Source organism: Amphiura filiformis, chromosome 13, assembly GCF_039555335.1.
Source record: "Amphiura filiformis chromosome 13, Afil_fr2py, whole genome shotgun sequence".
Taxonomy (NCBI): domain Eukaryota; kingdom Metazoa; phylum Echinodermata; class Ophiuroidea; order Amphilepidida; family Amphiuridae; genus Amphiura; species Amphiura filiformis.
Genome location: NC_092640.1, coordinates 10,929,827 through 10,946,320, shown reverse-complemented (window position 1 = coordinate 10,946,320; position 16,494 = coordinate 10,929,827). Strand labels below are relative to the sequence as shown.

Below are 16,494 nucleotides of genomic sequence, written 5' to 3'. Positions count from 1 at the left end.
AGAACACATGATGCAAAATTTCCTGTTCGCTGCACTCGTATTACCGGTAAGACAATTTAAGATTTTCAATTTGGGTTCCCCAAAATCTTGCATGTATAAAGGGGTGGGGTGGGGGCAAGATTTCATGCCATGTCAAAAGGAGGGGGGGGGAGGTGTTTTGGCACATCGAAGTAGGGGAACAGTTTTTAGCATAGCCAAATGGGTGGGGGAAAACAATTCTTTGGCAGACCACACATTTTGTGAATTCACCATCCCGGGGTACAGATAAATATTGCACATCAGTGTAAGGAAACTATATTTTACAGGCATGAGAATTTTCCTGCTTTTTTATGGTCCAAATTTCTGCACTTTCTTTTAATTTCAGCCCGTTTTTGGTCTTTTTTATATTACAGGTTTTTCAAACTTTTCAGGTTTTTTCATGGATGATATTCTCATGCCTGATTTTAAAACATGGGATTTAAACAGTTTATATTTGGCAAAGACTGAAAACACGAGAGGGGCCCCTTATTTATATTGGAATTGGAATTTGCTTGAATTTATATTTCTTTTAGATTGACTTTGCATCTGTTTTGTTTAAAAGTTTATGTTTAGAATAAATAATGCAATTGACTTAATTGGTTTGGATTTTATTACTGTTTACTAAGGGACTGTGCAATAATTTCCAAATGGCTTGCCAAAAATCGCTTGCCCTCCCCCTCCGCCCGCCAAAAATTCTTTGCCCCTCCACCTGCACATGCCCAATTTCCAAATCTTAAATGGTCTATTTACATGTTGCGAGCGCAGCGAGCAGGAAAATTAGCATATTTAAGCGTTTCTGTAGCGTTTTCCTACGGCTTTTTAGCGCGTTTTATTTAAAAGGCGCCCCATGAATGTGTGCCAAAAATTGCAAAAATTGCCCCCCCTTTCAGCTCGCCTAATATGTACTTAATTCAAAGTAGCTCTAAATACAGCAGGAATTTACATATGAATTTACATATGTGACATGATGTGGTCCATGGGAGCCAACGGAGGCATTTTTGAAAATTGAGTTAATATAATTATTACCCTATACAAACATTAAAGCCATATTATAACATTTTCAAACAAAATAGATTAGCATTTATTTGCCATAAAATGGTAGCTTTTACTGTCAGATATATCCCCTTTTATTTTTGAGCCGAACAACTACAGCAAAGCAAAGAAAATTGGAATTTACTACCAGCGCACATGTCGCCAATACGTCACACTCCTTCGGTCATGTTGTGGTACGACCCTTTGTTGTGTATATCACCATCCTGTACGCCGTGTACGTACTGTGTGTTATGAACATCGTGTATGCGTTCGACTAATAATTCCATCGTAATAATAATGCGCCGGTTGAAAAAAAGGAATTTTAAAAATTCAGTGAGGGTGTCTTGCTCAGCAAATGTTATAATATGGCTTTAAGCTATCATATACAGCCTGTCTCAAAAAAAATTGTGCAAGTAAAAAGTGCCCTCTGTGGCAATTAGAAAATACTTTTGTGACATCATGCTTATATCAACGTCAAGGACGCAGTCTTAGCTCTCAAATGCCGTTTGTTCTGTTCAATTTACTTGTTGCAATCTCGAGATATATTTATTTAACAACGAAAGGGTAAAATCACAATTGTGCCACTTTTACTAGGGGAGAGAGCTGTACATGTAAAATCAATGATATAGCTCTAACGCACTCACTCTCCCTTTGGGGCTCGTGCATTAGACGCATTATTCGCATCAACATCAGCGCGCGTGCATTATTTTGTCTAATTTCTCTCCCAACAAGTAATATAAACGTATAAGGTCCGTATGCACGAAAGAGTTAGACCGGTCTAAAGTTAGACCCGATCTAAGTGGAATTTAGTACCATGAGAAAGGACATTTTCCTTTACATTTGCTTAAGTTATTTTGTATTATTTTTGAACGTTGCATTAAAACCTTTAGAATTTGCTAGCTACTCTAGGAAGGAAGGAAGGAAGAGTAAAGGATCATTCCTGGTGGAACTTAATTCCAGTTAGACCTATACATTTAGACCCTCTCTAACTCTTTTATGCATACGGACCTCAGTGTGCAATATTTGTTTGTCTTTTAACATGTCTTGAGTGACTATTAAAGAGAACAGTATTTACCATGATAAAATCATTGACGTGCACATGTATTTATTTTTACAGCAGAATGTGAAATAGTTATTTATCCTTTCTGTGGAAAAAGAGAATCATTATTCCTGCATCATGATAAAATAGTAAAAACAGTAAAAAAAAATTGTATTGTGTAATTGGTGCATTCTTTTGATTTTACGAAGGAACTGTTGATAAACTTGATGCTATCGCTGATTTACATGCAAAGCTCTCTCCCTATTAAAAGTGGCACAATTGTGATTTTACCCTTTCGTCGTTAACTAAGCATATCTCGAGATTAAAACAACCAAATTGAACAGAATAAACGGTGTTTGAGAGCTAAGACTACGCCCATGACGTTGACCTAAGCATCATGTTACAATGGTATTTTCTAATTGCCAAAGAGGGCGCTTTTCACTTGCACAACTTTTTTTGAGACAGGCTGTACTGAAAACACCCTAGGTCTAGCACACTTGGTTCTTTAAGTTAAGAAGTTTTGTGATGCCAATTTTCTTATGTATTTATTGTTTTTTGACCTCAATGTGTAAAGTGTGCTGAGGCTTGTGGATCAACGTCTAGGCGTTGTGCCTATGTGTAGCACACTATAAATCACTGCGCTTTTTTTTCTTCATATTTTTGCCTTATCTCAATTTCAAATTTGCCGCCTTTTAGCCCCCATGGACCAGACTGTGTCACATATAGAGTACAAAATTAATGAAAATCAGGGCTGTCAACTTTTTGTTTTTTGGAATTGCTTGGCGTGAGACACATTGAACAGAGGCATACTGGGATGGAATATTATTATTTGCCAACTACACTCGAGAATCTAAAAAGTGGGGGGGGGGGTAGGGACAACAATTTATTTTTAAAATGTGTGAGATTTCACTGATTTGACAGCTGTTTGTGTGCGATTTACTACCTAGGCATGAGATTATAATAATATTTATTTATTTATTTAATTATACTACTTTGGCGTGAGAAAGTGACCGAATGCATGAGACTCACGCCCTATGCATGAGAGATGACAGCCCTGTGAAAATGCTTTAGCATACTTAGTAGAACTGTTTTGACATTATGTTTGATGTTTCTAGAATGTTCCTGATTCATACAGCCAACCTTTGTAAAAGTATATATTGTATACCTCACCCACAGAATTAAGGAAACGTAAGTTTTTTTTACAAACAACACAAATATCACCCTTTCACATTTATTGTTTTTCCTAGTTCTCTCTTATATCATGCACTGCCTGTATTCGCTGTAGAAGTAGTGACATAACAGGATAGCGATGGCTGAAAACAAGTTTGGAATATATTGCCCTGCACTAGATGTACGCTGTAACTGCATCCCACAATTGATTATCAAAGAATAGACATAAAAACCTGGATTGTAATTCTATGGATATTTCATGTGATGCACTTGTATGATTAGTGTCTTGAAAAGAGTAGTATCGGGCGGTATTGTGTTCAATCTATGATTGCCACAGAGGTCGGTATACACAAGAGCCGAACTACTGTACATGTTCACGTAACCGCCTGAACTCATTTGCATAAGTTTGGAGGTGGGCTGATCGTATTCTGATTCGTCGAACACCTAATTTGCATAGGTTTGGAGGTTTCCATATTTGGGTTTACCTAATTAATTATTAATGACCGGACGTTGTTTACATCATGGCGTCATTAGAGCTGGTCACCGTCAAACATCCGACGAACAAACGATTGCAGTTTTCTTTTTATTACTGTTATATCGTCAAGTACCATATAGCTGACATATATGATAGGAAAATATTATAACCGATGACCTCATGTTCACATTGGCTAAATAAGCTGTATTTTTCGCTGGAAGGGCCGGGACGAGTCGGCCATTTCGCGTTTGCAAAAGGCATGTTCTTCTCGCGTTACCGGAAGTGGCAGCATCAGAACAAATTACGTCATTTCTGGATTTCAGCCGGAACGGTTAGGTTCACTGCCGTGCATCAGTATAGGCATCAGCGTATCTAGGTTTTACTAAAGTAAAACATTTTTGATGCAGGCTTTGATGATTGCACACATACACATGACATGGCAGGTGATGAGTGCAGCTTACTTATAGTGCAGGGCAATACATTCAAAAATAGTTTTCGCCTACCGCTATGGTACCGGTAATTAAATTTGTTACAACACTGTATACTTCTACAGCGATTTAGAGTACTTACTTAATCCCCTTCACCATTTCAAAATGCTACCTGGCATCATGCTGCAATGATTATTTTTATGATTTGATAAGTTACAGACTCGTGCGAAGCCTTTCTTGCAATATTGGCATTCGTAAGGCTTTGTAATTTTGTTTGTATGAGTTTTTTCATGATGTTTTAAGTGAATAGTTTTTGAGAAACATTCCCTGCAATATTGGCATTTGTAAGGCTTTATATGAGTTTTTTCATGGTTTTTTAAGTCACTAGTTTGTGAGAAGCATTCTCTGCAATGTTGGCATTTATGAGTTTTTTCATGATTTTTTAAGTTTTCAGGATGTGAGAAGCATTTCTTGCAATACTGGCATTTGTAAGACTTCTGAATTTGTTCATGATTTTTTAAATCATTAGACTGTGCAAAGCATTTTGTATGCTTTTTTCATGAGTTTTTAAGTGTTCAGATTGTGAGAACCATTTTGTGCAATATTGACATTTGTGACGCCTCTCTACATGTATGTAATGATTCTGTGGATGTTTGATGTATGTATGGTCTCCCAAATGCGCAAATTTGTCATTGGAAGGTCTCTCATCATCCTTGGCCGGGCTGGAATTTTCTTGCAATGATTGTATTATAACAGGCTTCTCATTAGTGTGAGTCTGTTGATGTATGGTGAGGTCTCCCTCTCCAAAATACTTAAAGCAAGGCTTCTCCATGTCATGAGTGTGTTGATGTATGGCACGGTCTCCATAACATTTAAATTCTTCTTTGCAGTACAGGCATTTGTAAGGTCTCTTATCTTTAGTGTGAGTCTGTTGATGTATGATGAGGTCTCCAAAATACTTAAAGCCTTTCTTACAATAACAGCATATGTAAGGCTTCTCCATGTCATGAGTGTGTTGATGTTTAAATTCTTCATTGCAGTACTGGCATTTGTAATTCCTCTCATCTTTAGTGTGAATTTGCTCATGAGCATCAACTGTATTATCTGTAGGAATTGGTAGTTCCCTTGGGTGGACTGGAGCATGTTTCTTCTTGCAGTTATACCAGTAACGATGAATTTGCTGCTCATGACGACGTCTGTGACGCAGATATTGTTGGGCATCACACAAAAATCGTTGGCAATATTTACACTTATGAGGTCTCATCAGGTAAACTTCCCATCTGATCTCTATAAAGGATGAAGAAGAGATAACATAATTATACACTAATCCGGCAAGCCAATTTAGCCTAGTCAGAATTCATGCAGCCATTACTGGTGGTCATCCGCACCAAACTGGTGCTGTACAATTGTGTGGAAAAAATCAATCTTATATTGTATTACAGTGAAACCTAATTTAAGCGTCCTTCTGTCGCGCGGGTGATGGAACACAGTTTAAAATTCCTGCAAAGCTTGCATCATTTCACATTTCAGGTGGGATGGCCCACTTCAATGGCTGCTATTGAGGTGTAGGAATGTGTGGAATCAGATTTGTCTATACTGTGTTAAAACCAAAATAAAAGTATGGAAAGATCTATAAGCAGCTAATTAATTGGCGAGTCTTGACAATTTCAAAATTGTGCACTGTGATTTGCCCTCTGGGGCTGTGTAATAATTATGAGCGGGAGTAAAATTTCTGAACGCCCGCCAAAAATCGCCCCCCCTCTCGGCCTGCATAAAATCACTTGCCCCCCCCTCTTGGTCCATAAAAAATCTTTGGCCCCCTTTAGACATGCCAAAGCGTTCTTAAAGCATTTCCGTACTGTTTTCCTAAGCCATTTTAGAGCATTTTATTTAAAAGGTGCCCTATAAATGTGTGCCAAAAATCGCTCCCCCCCTCTCGGCTGGCCAAAATTTGCTTGCCCCCCCCCCCCCTTCAGGCTTGCCAAAAATTTCTTGCCCCCCATTTTACCCTCCCCCTGGGCTCATAATTATTGCACAGCCCCTCATTGCATGTGAAATGCAATAAAGCAGGACCCTATGCAAAGCAGTATGTACAGTTATGTGTACACTTTTCCATGACATGCTGCATCACTTACACTATGGATATGCATAGGTGCTCTACCTTAACTTAAAAAAATTGGGCGAAAAAGTGAAATTTTTTCTTTAAATTTGCTGTAAGTGTTCCAGTGTCCATTACAAACTTAGCAGTAAAAATGTTTAAATAATGGGGTTTATAATCAGAGCAAATATATAGCATTCTGTGACTGCTCTATTTAGGCAAGGCTTATATGCACCATTGATTCTAGTTCAGTGGCATAGCCAGGAATTTAGTTGGGAGCAAAACTTTTGTCCCCCATTGTCATTTCTTGCCCCTTTTTCAGTCATTTTAATGACACTTTACTCTTTGCTGTCCCCATTTCATCCCTTGAAAAATATCTGGGAGGGGGGAATTTCCCCCTGGCTCCCCTCATCGCTATGCCACTAGCTAGACATAACTTGAAATTATGAATTCGCTGAAATTCTGTGCGCTGATCTACATAATTACTGCCATTTATTACTGTATTTTATATTGTATTCTCTATTTGTTTCAATTAATTAAGTATTTTTGGGTTATAATGGGCAAAAAAAATGACTCATAACATCGAGTATTGATATAAAATGGCGTGCATGCATGCAGTTGGGCGCAGCACTTACGCTAGTTGCACATTGCATAATGTCCGACTAATATATGAGCGTACATGTGAAATTACGCGAGCGTAAAAAGTTGAGATTTTAGTTTTTACGTGGACAGTAGGAAAAAACAAATAATTTTTGCTAATTATAGCTGAACAAACTTTACCTGATATGATTATTCATGTGCTTACCATGGGTATTATGAACCTTTTCATGCCTTTTTAAGGCAAAACTCCTCTTGAAGCCTTTATCACAGTGTTTACATACATAAGGCTTCTCTTTGGTGTGTGTTCTTTCATGTACTTTCCTATCCCACGATGTTTTGAAGCCTTTCTTACAATATTGGCATTTATAAGGCTTCTCTTTGGTGTGAATCCTTTCATGCTTTTTTAAGTTGCCTGATTGTGTGAATCTTTTCTTGCAATATTGGCATTCATGAGGCTTCTCTTTGGTGTGAAGTAGTTCATGCCTTTTTAAGGTGCTAGAATGTGTGAAGCTTTTCTTGCAATATTGGCATTTGTACAGCTTCTCACTGCTCAGCTGACTGCTATGAGTTTGTTCATGTATATTTACACCGTTTAATCGTGAGAAGCCTTTCCTGCAATATTGACATTTGTAAGGCTTGTTCTCATTGCTATGAGTTTGTTCATGAATTTTAAGCTGCTAGATTGTGAGAAGCCTCTGTTGCAATATTGGCATATATAAGGCGTGTCTTTGGTGTGTGAAATTCTTTCATGTGTTTTCCTATCACATGATGTTTTAAAGCCTTTCTTGCAATATTGACATTTGTAAGGTTTCTTGTTGATGTGAATTCGTTCATGATTTTTTAAGTATCCAGATTGTGAGAAGCCTTTCTTGCAATATTGGCATCTGTAAGGCTTCTTTATACATGTTATATGAGTCTGTTCGTGTACGGTAAAGTCTCCAAAATATTTAAAGTCTTCATTGCAATAATGGCATTTGTAAGGCCTTTCATGAGTCTGTTGATGTATGGTGCGGTCTCCAAAATATTTAAAGTCTTCATTGCAGTATTGGCATTTGTAAGGCCTCTCTGGATTCCTTATTTGGGCTGAATCCTCGGGAACTAGTTTCTTCTTGCAGTTATACCAGTTACGATGAATCTGCTGCTCATGATGACGTCTGTGACGGAGATATTGTCTAACATTATGGAAAAATCGCTGGCAATATTTACACTTGTGAGGCCTTAGGTAGACTCCCCATTTTGTGTGTCCTTGGAGAGACTCTGCCATATGATCTGTACAGGATAAAGAAGAGAGTACATACTATAAAACTAAAATAAAAGGAAGGGAAGAGGCAGGTTTTGTTCCTGGTTTTGTTTTGACACATGGGTCGCTGGCCCACAATGACCTTATCCCAATGGCATAGTACAATAACCTCAATTAAACAACAGTGTAACATTTGACCCTAACTTACAGAGTACGAGTTTTTGTACCTAAATTTGCAAAGGTCATTTAATGACTGTACAAATGTATTGGGGTTACTGATAGATACAAAATGTAAGCAATGAGTATATTGTGGATAGTGAATTGTTTAATTGTTGATTACTGCTAAATAAACACTTTTCTTTGTTTTCTTTTGCAAATCAACACAAAAGTTAGACATTTTATATAGTTTTTCACTATTTTATGGCATTTTCAATTTTCCATGAGCAAACCCTGAATTCTGTGAATTTGTCTGTTTTTTCCGTATCACGTACCCTAGACTAATATGTATTTCCTTTTCTTTTGCAGACATGATTTTGAGATACAGGCTAACAGTAGTGTATCTTGTATTTTTCTTTTCCATATCCCTGTCATCAATGATCCCTAACTGAATGGGCACTATCCATGGAATGTCATGACTCCATCTGCTTTGTACCAAAACAGGTAAGTCACACTTCAATACAAAATATTTGCAGTCAGTTATTCCCTGGAGGGGGGCACTGACTTAAACTGGGTGATGGGTATGTGCAACCACATTGACCTCATTTTTCAATCCCCTTTCACCCAATGACCTCCTTTTTTTATTTTCCTGTCACCAAAGGACAGCCCCTTTTTCAAGAATTTTGGACAAATTTATTTTCTGATGTTTTTTCATTATTTTTCTTCAACTTTTTGAACAATTTTTATCAACTTTTATATATTGACCCAAAATTTTTCCAGTCTCCCAAAAAGACCCCCTTTTTGGTAATATTTTCCCAAGTCTCACTGAAAGACCCATTTTTTGGTGTCTATTCACTGAAAGACCCCTTTAATTTATTAGTGTCTAGGCTCTCACTAAAAGACCCCTAGTTTTGAACTGCTGTTCGCACATCCCTGTCACTTCCAAACATAAGCGCCATCAGGCTTGAAATGTGGGTGTATGTATCAGTGGCGTGCACAGCACATTGAAAGTGGGGGGCTGTGAGGTTGTTCAGTTCCCCCGAATGGAGTCTGATTAGGAGTGTGAGGGGGCAAATTTTGACATTTTTTTTCCTGAATGACCAACAAAAGTGGGGGGTATTGCTCCCCTGCCCCCCCCCACTTTTAAAGCTTATAGTCGCTGCTCCGCAGCCGACTGATGATGATGATGATGGGGGGACATTCGACTTGAATTGTCAAAAAGTGGCTGAAAAGAACAAAAAAGTGGTCATTTTGCCGAAAGGTGGGGGGACATGTCCCCCAATGATTGATGCCCATGCTTTCAAAGTAGAGTGCCCCACCAATTCCCTGATCCATAAAATCATTGGCTCCAGGGCTTAATATATCCATGAGTATATGCATCTATAAGATATACCGTAGGCTACTTTCAGCCGACGAATTAACATGATTCACAAAACACACCAAAATAAGGGTTCATTTTTTTTGGACCGCAAGTACACGCTATAGAAGTGTATGTCACTTGCTTACTAAGTTACTAACTTATTTACCAGGCCCATAACCAGGATTTATTTGGGGGCTGATTTTGAAAAAGTGGACCTTTTTTTTTCAAAATTTGGACCTTTTTGGCTGGGGCAGATTTTGATAAAGTGGACTTTTTTCCCCAAAATTTGGACCTTTTTTGACCAAAAGGCATTAAACCCCAATTTTTTCACTCGCTATGTTTGCAAATGGGACTTTTTTGGTTAAAAAGGGGACTTTTGGGGCATTTTTGGATTTTGGGGGCATCTGCCCCAGCCCCCCTGGTTATGGGCCTGTTATTTACTGACTGAGATGTATAGACTCAATTTGTGTGACTTGGAGTCTGACTCGATTCACTATTTTTGGGACTAATGTTACTTGACTTGAAAGTAGTAAATCTTGAGAAACATAACACACAAGCTCCATGTCATTACTTGTTATATTTTGACAAAATTATACAGATAAATATCCAATTCTTTGTGTTTTTACAGGCACGTACCCGGGGGGGGGGGGCTTTGGGGGCTGCCGAGCCCACTGGGTTTTTAAAAAAAATTTAAAAAAGAGGGAGAAAGAGAGAGAGAAGGGAGAAGGAAGAGAGAGAGAGAGAGGGAGTGAGAGTGGCATAGCCACAGTGAGGGCAGGGGATATAGTACCCCCTAAAATCCTAAGGGGCAAAAAAAGCGCACCAAAAGTGGATCCATAGGCCTATTTCACAAATTTTGAAGGAAATTTGAACGCATTTTATAGCCACTTTTTCGGTCAAATTTCCCGAGAATGGAGCTGAATGGAAAATGTTCCTATAAATAGATGCACATAATACATGTAGGCCTATGCTCCAAAATAACCAATAATAATGTAAAATGTTGCACCAAATCCCTTCATTTAGGCTTTGATTGCGAGTTATTGATCACTAGCGAAATACCCACGCTTCGCACGGATCCCCGCTAGATGAGTAAATGGGAGCGTTCACTATAACAGGAAGAATTACTGAACAGGTAGAATCATTGAAAAGGTAATTTATTTATCGAAATCTGTCTCTTCTTACATTTCCTGTTTTAGTTTCTTCTGCTTAGCTTGTGATTTTCCGTTTCCATGTTATTTATATATTTAACCCCGTTCCCATTATTTTCTAAATCTGTTCTTTCTTACATTTCCCTTATAGCTTCTTTTTTTATTTGCTGCTTGTAATTTCCCGTTTCCATGTTTTTTTTATTTAATTCTGTTCTCATTAATTTAGCTTCTTTTTTTCTTACATTTTCTGATTAGTTTCTTTCCTTCTTTATTTCGTTCCCGTTTCATTTACTTACTTTAACCCGTTGTCCTACAACAAAAAATGTATTACTCGTACCTCAAGTTTCTTTATAGTCAGTACCGCTTCATGTTGTTTATACAACACACATCTTTTTCCCGTATTTATTACGTCCTCTCATAGCGTGTCTGCGGACGTGTTCACCCAGTCAGTCGTGAGCACGGTCGCTAAATGAGCTGAATCGGCTCGTTGTGAAATGAGGATCTCGAAGAATCTCATGGTTTCTCGCTCGCAATCCGTGTACAATAATTTAGACAAAAACACGCTGAGTACTGACTGACCTGAAAAATAAGGTGTATACTGGCATCTGTTTTCTGAAAACATTTCAAAATTGCTTCGAAATTGCTAAGGAGGCATGTACATTTAATTCTGTGATAAAAAACGAGACTATGTTTGCTTTATTTTTGTTGTTTTTGATCATTTAAATGACACTAACTTTTTGTTGAATTTTTCCAGATTGAAAACCTTAGGCGACATTCGTCTACCTCCTCTCCGATTTACCTAATCATGAACTTTTTTGACGTCATTTTCATGTAGTTAACATAATTCCGCTTCGTTTGGTATATTTATACGTATGTGTTATTTCGATTAAGTGTCTAAATTGTTCTTCAAAAATGATGGAAAAATGCGAATTTTATAGAATTGCAGGCCTTTCTCGTGTTATTTTTTGCGTCACCTATCAATCAACATTCGGGTTGTCTGCGCCCTAACATAAATACCGCGCTGGTAGCCATGTTAACTTTGTGTGACGCTTCGCGCTATACAAGTGGTGTGCAGTGTGATACGCGTTTCAGTTCGCCACAGCATTAATAAGTAAACAAAAAGTTTTTAAAAACCTGAATATTTTCAAAGCTCATTTCAACTTCGCCGATAACTGTCTACCTCCCGGGTGATTTACGTCAATTTGTACAACATTTTCGTGGCATTTGTGTACATAACCGTTTTATCTTTCATATTTGTGATTTTTAAGATTGTGTTATTAAAATTAAAAATACAAAATTAAGTTTAAATATGGTGCTTTTTTCCCAACATTTTACTGAAATTGTTTAGTTCAAAACACACGTTTATTTTTCATCTAAATAATCTTGATTTCCTTCTTTTTTTGTGACATGCAAGTTCACTGCTTTGGTATGATAATTTGAGAGAGTGATAATTTTTCGTGTTAAAATATAGAAATCAGAGCTCTTCAAACAGGGAATGTCACCCGCTGATTGTTGTCGAACCTCATTTGACCTTCGTAAAAAAGTGTCTACCTCCTGGTCGATTTACGCCAATTCGTACGGATTTTTCGAGGTATTGGTATTCAAAACCTTTGTATCGGTCATATTTTTGAATTATACGGATGTGTTATTTGAATTACCGCCGAAAAATGGAATTTAATAGTGTGTTTTTTCCGATTTTTGTATTGAAATTTGCTAGTTCAAAAAACACGCTATTTATCCATCTAAATAAACTTAGATCTATTTCTTATTTTGCAACGTGCAAGTTCAATGAGTTGGCATGATAATTCGAAAGTTTTGTAATTTTTCGTGTTAAAACTAAGAAATTAGAGCTCTTCAAACAGGGGAATGTCATGAGCTAATTAGTATGCATAATCGGTTACGGAGCATTACGCGCACTGGTTGTTATGCATATTTACTTTCACACAGAGCAGCGTTTGAGCGTGCTCACGACTGACTGCACCCGTTATCCTGAGTCCTTTATTTTTCCTTCTTTCCGTATTATCATGTCCACTGGTCTCTACAGGCACGCAAGGTGTGTGACTCTGCGCCGTTTACGCACACATTGGTGTAGTGCGCATTACGCATGCGGCGCCGACACGCTGCCGGCCAGCTGCAGTGACGCGTAGGCTGGCAACTGATTTTCATAACAAAAACCCTGTTTTTACCCATATTTTCACTGTTTTTGCAGCCAATTCTAGACCATTTTCAACCAAATAAACTTTAAACACATTGTCGTCTATTCCTCGATTTCCTGTGTGAATTTGGCGACATTTGGATTGAAACTGACGGAGCTGGTTCATTCACAAATATACACACAAACCCACAACATTCCCCTATTTATAGTAAGATACGGGTTCATATAAAACTAAAATTCGCGGCTCAGTTGGAAATCTGTTAAAATATAATGCTCCGCAAATAACCAATAATTGTGTAAAAATGGATATTGCACCAAATGGCTCCATTAGGGCTTTCACTTTCAAACATTTTCTAATTCTGAGGGGGCACATCCCCCCTCACACACCCCCAGTCGCGTACGTGTGACTCAGTGGCGCTGACGCGCCGATGTATAACCTTTAAACATTTTCGTTCAGACTTCAGTCCCCCAGGGACCCGGTTTCTGGGCACGCCCCTGGTTTAGTATTACTTTAGTCATGCAGAATTTTTTACATTAAAACAAAATATTTGTGAAAAATTACACTTTTCAATTTTCCGATATTGTATCAGATTGGATATCGGCTGATATTATAAAATCGATATTGGATTGGTGGACAAAATTTATGCTGTATATCGGTTGAGCCCCACCAAATTTACTAATTTTGGGGAAATTTTTGCTAAATTGAGGCAAAATTCAGCTATTTTCCGAAAAAAATTGAGAAAATGTTGAAAAAGCGACCCATCCATACATTGTACGTATATTTTTGTATACCGTACCAAAATTGGCTTTCAAAAAGGGGTCATTGATATGAAAATGCTACGGTACCCATAATGTTTGCTGAGCATGTCCTCGTGGTCATTTTATGTAGGCCTACTGATCCCCCTCCTCACAAAATGAAATGCAAAAGGGAGCATCTTCAAAGCTCGCAGATGGATGAGCACATGTGTACCTGCGGATACACATAGTGCAAAGGGCTGCATGGGAGGTATCGTATGAGGAAAAAGTGCAAAGCTTAATTTCTACTGCAATATGGGTAGGCCTACATTATTTTTGACTGCAACTCCACAACTGCTGTCTGTGCGAAATAAAATTTCCAGTGCAGTAGTTGTAGTCCTTGCCCCTATAATATACATATCTTACTTGTCACCAATGCGCTATAATTTTTGAGAAAAATGCAAAAATAGGCACAAAATTGGACAGGGGTGTAGTACCCCCTTAAAGCAACAGGGCAGAAATTTCAAAAATAAGCTGTACATGTATATAAGCTGCAAAAAAGGCCTAAATCTTACAAATCAGGGCAACCAGCATCCCTGGGGCCAGGTGGCAAAATGGGGGAAAGACTCCTAGGCCATGGCTATACATACACCATTGAATGTCCATGAAGAAATTTGGGGTACTATAAGCTTATAATACAATGCGATTATATTATTAGTTATTACTGGTACAGGCCCGGGGTGGGCACTCAACTTTGGAAGTGACGGTATGTGCCTGTCAATAGGCCCCCCTCTTTTGAAGTCGACTATACCCGATGACCCCCCTTTTTTTAAAAGCCATACCCGATGACCCCCCTTTTTTTTAGTTGCGGCTACCCAATGACCCCCTTTTTTTTGGTTGCGGCTACCCAATGACCCCCTTTTTCTAGAATAGCATCATCAAAGTGCAACAAAAAAATGCGAAACTGTCAAATTTTTTTCCATATTTTCAAAATTATGCGAAATTTTCAAAATTTTGCTCCATTTTTCAAAATTTTCTACCCGATGACCCTTTTTAAAAAATCTTATACTCGATGACCCCCTTTTTTTCAAAATATTGTACCCAATGACCCCCTTTTTTATTTTTTTTGTACCCAATGACCCCCCTTTTTTAAAATAACGCTTTGTACCCGATAGGCCCCTACTTAGCGACTCCGGTGAGGCACATACCCGTCACTTCCAAAGTTGAGTGCCCCCCCCCGGGGGTACAGGCTAAAGTTTTAAAGCCTTATATTTTATAAGCCAATGACATTTGCTATAAATTCTTTGAATAATGAGCAGTGAAAATGTGGTGAACAATTCCCTTACCTGGATACTATTATAATACTATAGTTCTGCAGCATTAAAATATCATAGGAAATAAATGTAAACAGAGCTTGAGTTGGTTCATGCTTCTGCACACATGTACAATCATGGAGGTCACAGGTCACTGTAAATGCATGAAAGTGTTGCTAGCCAGTGTTGCCACTTTATTGAACTTTATCACAGTTTATAAAATACTGGAGCAATGTTTTTTTTAGGGGCTGTGCAATAATTAAGAGCAAAATGCCAGCATACCCGCCTTTTTTGGCCTCCATAAAATTTTTTGACCATCCTATTCAGCAACCCCTAGATGTACACATATTTATAATTATTACCCCTGACACAAAAATGAATTATACACCCCCTCGCCCATTTTTAGCTGCGGCGGGTAGCAGCTCTATAAGTCACCATGTCTCTCCGTTAGTCCGTCCGTCCGTCCGTTAGTAAGGCCATATAAAATTAATATTTTGGTTCTCGTCCAGAGGATTTTCATGAATTGATGAGGGAGGGAGGTGTTTTTTTGTTGTTTTTTTTCAGTGTAAAATCAGCATTGTCTGTAGTTTTCGGTCTTTTCCAAGCTAGTGCTCGAGGAAACGATGAGGCACTTTTTTTTTTTTTTTCAAATGTGAGATTCTGAGGGAAAAAACCCCTAGAGTACCACAAAAAGACTTGGAAGTGGTCCTTGTTCTCTAATAAACTTATTTATATGTATGAAAAATTCATAAATCATTCCAAAGTCTAAAATAATTGAAAAATCTATAAAAAAAAAAAAATCTGACAAATCCCAGAAATTGAGGAGGTAGGGGCGAGAACCAAAACATTAATTTTATACTGGCCTAACAAGCGTTAATAAATGCCATTACGTCAACATCGTTTGTCGCATGGCTATGGTACTTGTGAGGGGAGGGCCTATACCGCCCCATACTGGAAAAGAGTTTTGTCCCGAAATATGCTAATTAGGTCATTAAAGGGGCATTACGATTTTCAACAATTTAGTAACAAACGCTAAAAAATGCTGTTACGTCAACATCGTTTGTCGCATGGCTATGGTACTTGGTGAGGGGGAGGGCCTATACCTGCCCCATACTGGAAAAGAGTTTCGTCCCGAAATATGCTAATTAGGTCATTAAAGGGGCATTACACGATTTTCAACAGTTTTCTGCATTTTTGAAATTTAGATTTTTTGGATGCAAATACTCTTCTGGCATTATTTGCATCAACATCGTTTGTCGCATGGCTATGGTACTTGGTGAGGGAGATGGCCTATAGGGCAATTAAGGGAAATTTGGGAAAAGTGGGGAAAATGAGGGAAATTGAGGGGAATGGGGGAAATTAAGGGCAATTTTGGGGAAATTGAGGGAAATTCAGGTGAATTAATTGAAATTGTGGGCAATTAAGGGAATTGGGGAAAATTGAGGGGAATTAAGGGAAATTTGGGAAAATTGAAGAGAATTAAAGGAAATATGGGGAAATAGAGGAAGTTAAGGAAATTTGGGAAAA

The 16,494-nt window shown here is 38.1% G+C and overlaps 2 protein-coding genes across 2 annotated transcripts in view; one reads left to right on the top strand and one right to left on the bottom strand.

The window, feature by feature from the left end:
* The window catches only part of LOC140168002 (nephrocystin-3-like), a 279,876-nt gene that overhangs the window by 174,994 nt on the left and 88,388 nt on the right, over positions 1-16,494 (top strand).
* On the bottom strand, positions 4,017-7,525 carry LOC140168001 (uncharacterized). Its single transcript, XM_072191311.1, has 2 exons — positions 7,066-7,525; positions 4,017-5,449 (listed from the first exon to the last, which is right to left on the bottom strand). Exon 2 carries the CDS (start codon positions 5,424-5,426, stop codon positions 4,680-4,682), a length of 747 nt encoding a protein of 248 aa, XP_072047412.1. The 5' UTR covers positions 5,427-5,449; positions 7,066-7,525; the 3' UTR covers positions 4,017-4,679.